At 52.5% G+C, this 5842-nt stretch overlaps 1 protein-coding gene across 1 annotated transcript; it reads right to left on the reverse strand.

The window, feature by feature from the left end:
- Positions 1–3552: 3552 nt before the first annotated feature.
- On the reverse strand, positions 3553–5243 carry ACP5 (acid phosphatase 5, tartrate resistant). The gene is made up of 4 exons (XM_063113037.1): positions 4983–5243; positions 4646–4773; positions 4182–4527; positions 3553–3795 (listed from the first exon to the last, which is right to left on the reverse strand). Exons 1-4 carry the CDS (start codon positions 5241–5243, stop codon positions 3553–3555), a joined length of 978 nt encoding a protein of 325 aa, XP_062969107.1.
- Between the last annotated feature and the right edge of the window lie 599 nt (positions 5244–5842).

Raw genomic sequence — 5842 nt, forward strand, 5'->3', positions numbered from 1 at the left:
TCCCTGCCTTAGGATGCCGGTCTCTCCGAGCAGTCGATGTGAGGAGTGGAGTGGGGAGATGATCATATCCATGATGGCAGGAATCAGGTGTGCTTGCGTGGGAACAGGGAGAATAGGTGACACTCTGATTGGCCTGAGGGACTCTACCATCTAGTTCCTTGCTGTTTATTTTTTTATTATTTATTTATTTATTTATTTTTAAAGATGACCAGTAAGGGGATCTTTTTTTTTTTTTTTTTTTTTTTTTTTTGTCTTTTTCGTGACCGGCACTCAGCCAGTGAGTGCACCGGCCATTCCTATATAGGATCCGAACCCGCGGCGGGAGCGTCGCCGCGCTGCTAGCGCAGCACGCTACCGAGTGCGCCACGGGCTCGGCCCCAGTAAGGGGATCTTAACCCTTGACTTGGTGGTGTCAGCACTATGCTCCCCCAAGTGAGCTAACTGGCCATCCCTATATAGGGATTTGAACCCGTGGCCTTGATGTTACCAGCACCACACTCTCCCATAGTTCCTTGCAGTTTAGAAGGCATTTTTCTAATAATGGCTGATTGCTGGCTGGCGTTGTCTCCTCAACTGGATGGTGCCCACCCTCAGTGTCCTCGGGTCTCCTGCTGCCTTGCACAGAGCTTTGGTCCTTGTTGCTGGGTAGAAGCGCTTGGTCCGTGTGGAGGAGGCAACCTGGGGTTACAATCCCCCCTCCCTGCCACTCATTTCCCATGTGACATTGGATGTGTCACTTCTTCCTTCTGTGCTCTGGGCGCTGTGAAAGGGGACATTGGGCTAAGGTGACCTCTGATTCAGAATCCTGCGTGCCGGGAGTCTCTGAGTCAGTGGGAAGAGGCACCATGGCTGGGAGCTGCCTAGACTGTTGTGGTTAAGACTGGGGGTCTGCCACTTCCTGGACATGACCTTGGGCACATTACTTAATTTGTCCAAGGACATTCTGTAATGTCCTCTGAGAAACAGGGATGATTCTGGCTCCTGCCTCATGGGTTAGGATCAAAACTGATGGTGATTTTTAAGTAGAGAGTTTGTCTGGTGGGAATGCCAGCCAGGTAAGTGTCAGCTACAACAAATTCAGGGTTGGCAGTTTTTGTTTGTTTTTTGTGGCTGGCTGGTATGGGGGTCTGAACCCTTGACCTTGGTGCTATAGCACCGCACTGTAACCAACTGTGCTAACCAGCCAGCCCTAGTGTTGGCATTTTGGTAAGATAGCTTTGCTTAATTATAACAGTAACACATGCACCTTGTAACAAATTCAACAGTGTTGACATCTATAAAGTAGCAGATGGAAGGTGTCACTTCCTCTAAGTGCCTCTCTCCCCAGAAATAACATCAGTTACATTTTGTCCAGGATGCTATTTCATTTCACTCAGCAGGCTGGCAGGTGGAGCCAAACAATTAGGTCCCGACCCTGTCGCAGCTGAAGTGACTGTTGAGGGCAGATCAGGGGAGCGGTTTCTGTGACTTGCCTTGCACCGATGGCTCCGGCTCTCTGTGGGTAGGTGTTGCTCAACTGTCCCTGAGTGGAGAACTGTGTTCCTGGACATCTGTCAGCTCAGGACAAGCACTCTGCTTTCCATAATCATCGTAAGAAACAGGCACTGAGAAAATTCTGGAAAACTTCTAGAAGTTTTCCTACATACATACTTTGACAGACGTGTGAGAGCATTGGTTCAGGGATGCCCACAGCAACCTTGTTGGCAAGATGGAAAGATTAGAAAAGACCTCAAGGGACACAAGCAAGGAGCTAGTGGCATAAAGCAGAAGCTCTGTGGCCATCAAAAAGAAACCTAACCAGCTGGCCGGTTAGCTCTCTGGTAGAGTGTGGCACTGGTAACACCAAGGTCAAGGATTCAGATCCCTGTACTCGCCAGCCACTAAAAAAAGAAAAAGAAAAAAAGAAAGGCGATCATGCACCTGAGAGTGTATCCTGTTTATCCTCCAAACACGTCTCTTCACACATAAGAAACAAATGTGCAGGGTCTTTCATTACAGCATTGTTTGAGGATTACAACATCACTGGCAGCAATCCGGGAGACGCTCAGTAGACGCTGGTTAGACTGTGGGTTCAGGCACACGTTGGGGTCTCTGTAGCCACAGAAAGAGCAAAGACGCTCTCCCAAGAGCTGACAGGGCATGTCTCCAGGTGTAACAAGCAAAAACAATAAGATACAAAGGGAACATTTGGGGCTGATGAAAGTGCTATGTATCTTGACAAGGTGACAGCTTTGTGGGTGTGCACCTTTAAATGTGTCAACTGGGCTGGCCACTTCGCTCAGTTGGTTAGAGGTTAGAGCTCAGTGTTCACACCAAGGTCAAGGGCTGGGATCCCCGCACTGGCCAGCTGCCAATAAAAAAATAAACACTAAAAGAGTGTGTCAATCATACTTCGATCAAGTTCGTTTTAAAAAAAAAAGCAAGGTACAGATCAGTAGGAAAGGGGAGAAAAAACGTTCTCATTTGCTTTCATTTGCATAAAGACTGGAAGGAAACATGAGGCATTTATAAAAAGTTATTTTCTGTTAGGAGAGAGAGAGAGGATGGGGTGAATTGGCACAGGGAGGGAGTCAGATATTGCACCTTCCTGTAAACTTTAGATTTTTGTTTCTCTCTCTCTTTTTTCTTTTTTTTTTTTTGGTGGCTGGCCAGTATGGGGATCCAAACCCTTGACCTCAGTGTTATAACACCACAGTTTAACCAACTAAGCTAACTGACCAGCCCAGCTTTTGACGTTCGAATCATTACCAGTTCTGTATTCAAATCGACAAAAATGAATGTTCTGAGATGAACTGTCGAAAACTCGTGGTTAAGTAGAAGGAACATGTGCAGAACTATGTGTATACTGTGTTGCTTTTGTGTAAGGAAAAAAATGGGAATGTTCATACTATGGAGGCATCAACTATGGAAGGAAAGAAAGTGATAACAATGGTTGCTGTTGGCAGGGAGGGTGTGGGGGTGATTTGCTGCAGACCTGGCCTGGGAGGAAGGCTTTCTTTGTGTGGTCCCCTCTTTCTGCTTGGGTTTTACATAAAATAGCATCCAAAGTACCAGGCCGTTTGGCTACAGGTTTTTTTGGTAGCTGGCCTGTATGGGGATCCGAACCCTTGACCTTTCTGTTATGACACTGCACTCTAACCAACTGAGCTAAACGGCCAGTCCTGCCAGTTGGTTGTGGATGGGGCTAAAGTATCAGGGGAGCCCGGACACTCTAACCCAGACGATACAACAGGCTCATGGCACACGTTCAGCCTTGGCGACTATTCTTTTATTGAAAGGTAGTGACAGAAAGATGCTCGATTCAGGAGAAGGCTCCGCTCCCTGAAACTCAGTCTGGGCAAGCACAGCCACAGGGGTGTGATGTGCTGGCTGGTACACTTGTCCATGGTTCTTTCAGTGGCATTGGCACCCCAACGGCCACGTGGCACCACAGTTCCTCAGCTGCGGGTCTCCTTCCAGCTCTGCCGCAGCACCACAGGTCAGAGAGAAATCATGCCGTGGGTGGGGTCCCGCAGGCCCACCCAGCACTCCAGTGGAGGCTGTCAGGGGTCTTCAGGGCCTGGCTCGCCTCGGCAGGCTGGTCTTGAAAAGGGACTTGCCCGAGGCCTCGATGTAAGTGATGCCCATCTCTTTGGGGCTGATCTCCACGTAAGCAAAGCCCCCCAGTGAGTCCTCGGCCCCATAGTGGAAGCGCAGGTAGCCATTGGGGACCTTGCGCTGGTGCCGTTTGGAGGGGTCCATGAAGTTTCCAGCCCCACTCAGCACGTAGCCCACACCGTGATCATCTTGAAGATACTGAGGATGGAGGACACAGAGTCGGTGGAGACCCCAGCCCCAAAATGGAGCTGACCAGGGGCTCCACCCACACCTGACTCAGGCCCAGGACCACAGAGTCACCTTAAGTTACCCTCCTGGCCTCAGTTTCCCCACCCCTAGGAGTGTATGAATTCTACTTCACAGGTAGAGCACTTAGTAAGCAATTGGCAACCAGTAGCGGTTATTATGACTTTTAGGGGAGTTTGGAGTGTTTTCCTGATTAGAGAGCATATGTTGAGGGAGAGTGTTGATATTCTGAAGGTCAAGGGAGGCCCCCAAACAGTGGAAGGACCCCAGCCATGTGGTACATTGGCTGGAATGGGGACCCCCTACGTACCTCCCCCACCCACCCACAGGGCTCTCACCTGCAGATTGTGGTCATGGCCACACAGGTAGGCAGTGACCCCATATGTGGCCAGTAGTGGCTGCAGATGCTTGACGAGGCAGCGGGTGGGCCCGTGCTCAGCTATGGACCACACGGGGTAGTGGCCGGCCACCAGCACATAGTCCTCCTTGGCTGCCGCCAGCTGCTTCTTGAGCCAGGACAGCTGGGTGCGGGCCAGTTCCAGGTCTCGGGGCCTCTCGGGCTGCTGGTTACGGAAGTCGTCTGAGTTGCCACACAGTGTCACTGTGTCCAGCATGAAGATGGCCACGGACACATTGGTCCGTGGGACCTTGAAGCGCAGGCGGTAGAAAGGGCTGGGGAAGTTCCTGTGGAGGGGACAGAGGTCGGGATGCATATCTTAGGCAGAGAAGCCCCAGGGTCAACTCAAGCCAAAGGGCCCCTTTGTCCCCCAAGTGAGGGTCTGGGGAAGGCAGGGGAGCTCACCAGCGCTTGGAGATCTTGGAGTAGGCGATCTGTGCTGAGACATTGCCGAGGTGATCATGGTTTCCAGCCAGCACGTACCAGGGTACATTGCGAAGAGAGCGGTCAGAGAACACATCCTCAAAGGTCTCCTGTAGCAGACAGAAAGGGGACCCCATCTCCCCATGTCATGCAGTACCCTGATGCTCCCACCAAATCAGGGGCTGGGGACAAGGGACACACTGAGTGCTCCAGTGACCAGCAGATGGCATATCAGCTTCCTTCTGTCCTCTCCAGAGGAACGTCACCCATCTGGGTGCTTCTCCCCACTGACACCCCCCCAACTCTATTGGACACACACCTGGAATCTCTTGTCATTGGCATCCTGCACGCCAGTGAAGTAGAAGTTGTCCCCCAGGGACAAGATGAAGTCTGCGCCCAGGATCTGCACAGTTCTGGCGATCTCCTTGGCATTGGCCATTTCCCGGGCCGTGTGGAACGGGGCATTGGGGACTCCTCCCCAGTCACCCACGGCCACAAAGCGCAGGGCGGGGGCGGCCCCATCAGCCAGGGGTAGCAGCAGCAAGGCTTGCAGGACAAGCAGCGCCATCCACCTGTCCATCTGGGAGGGAGACATGAGTGTCTGGGGTGTGGGCAGCAAGCCCTTGACACCCCCGCCACCCTGCTCTGAGAGAGGGGGAGATTGCTCCCTGCGGGCTGGCCCCAAGGGAACCCCACGCTGCCCTAGTTCCCAGGGCACTGCAGGACGTGCTCATTGGCAGAGTCAGTGGGCAGAAGGGCGGGCTTCACTGAGGGTGGCCCTGCAGGTGTGTTCTGCCCTCTCTTGTCCCTTTCTGCCCAGCACTCACCCTGGAGGAGACACCTGGAGGTCAGCAGGGGCTCCAAGAGGCAGGTGGGCTCCAGAGCAGAGCGGGCGCTCTCTGAGCCTTTATTCCCTGGGGTGGAAGCAGATCATTAGTGAGGATGATGCAGTTTCTCCAAGGACTATCCCCAAAGCCCTCCCCTTGGGTCATGTGAGCCTCGGACTTCCCCAGCACTGGACACGGGTTTGGGGTGGGGATCTGGGCATGTGGGTGAGGCTGTGCCTCCCCACACAGCCTCCAGGTCTGCCTGTAGGGGCTTGATTGTGGGGTGGGCCAAAGATGTCCTGTGCATCTGTGTGTGTCTGTATGTGCATGTGTGTCTGTGTATGCATGTGTG

The sequence above is a fragment of the Cynocephalus volans genome, chromosome 10 (genome assembly GCF_027409185.1).
Source record: "Cynocephalus volans isolate mCynVol1 chromosome 10, mCynVol1.pri, whole genome shotgun sequence".
In the NCBI taxonomy this organism is placed as follows: Eukaryota; Metazoa; Chordata; class Mammalia; order Dermoptera; family Cynocephalidae; genus Cynocephalus; species Cynocephalus volans.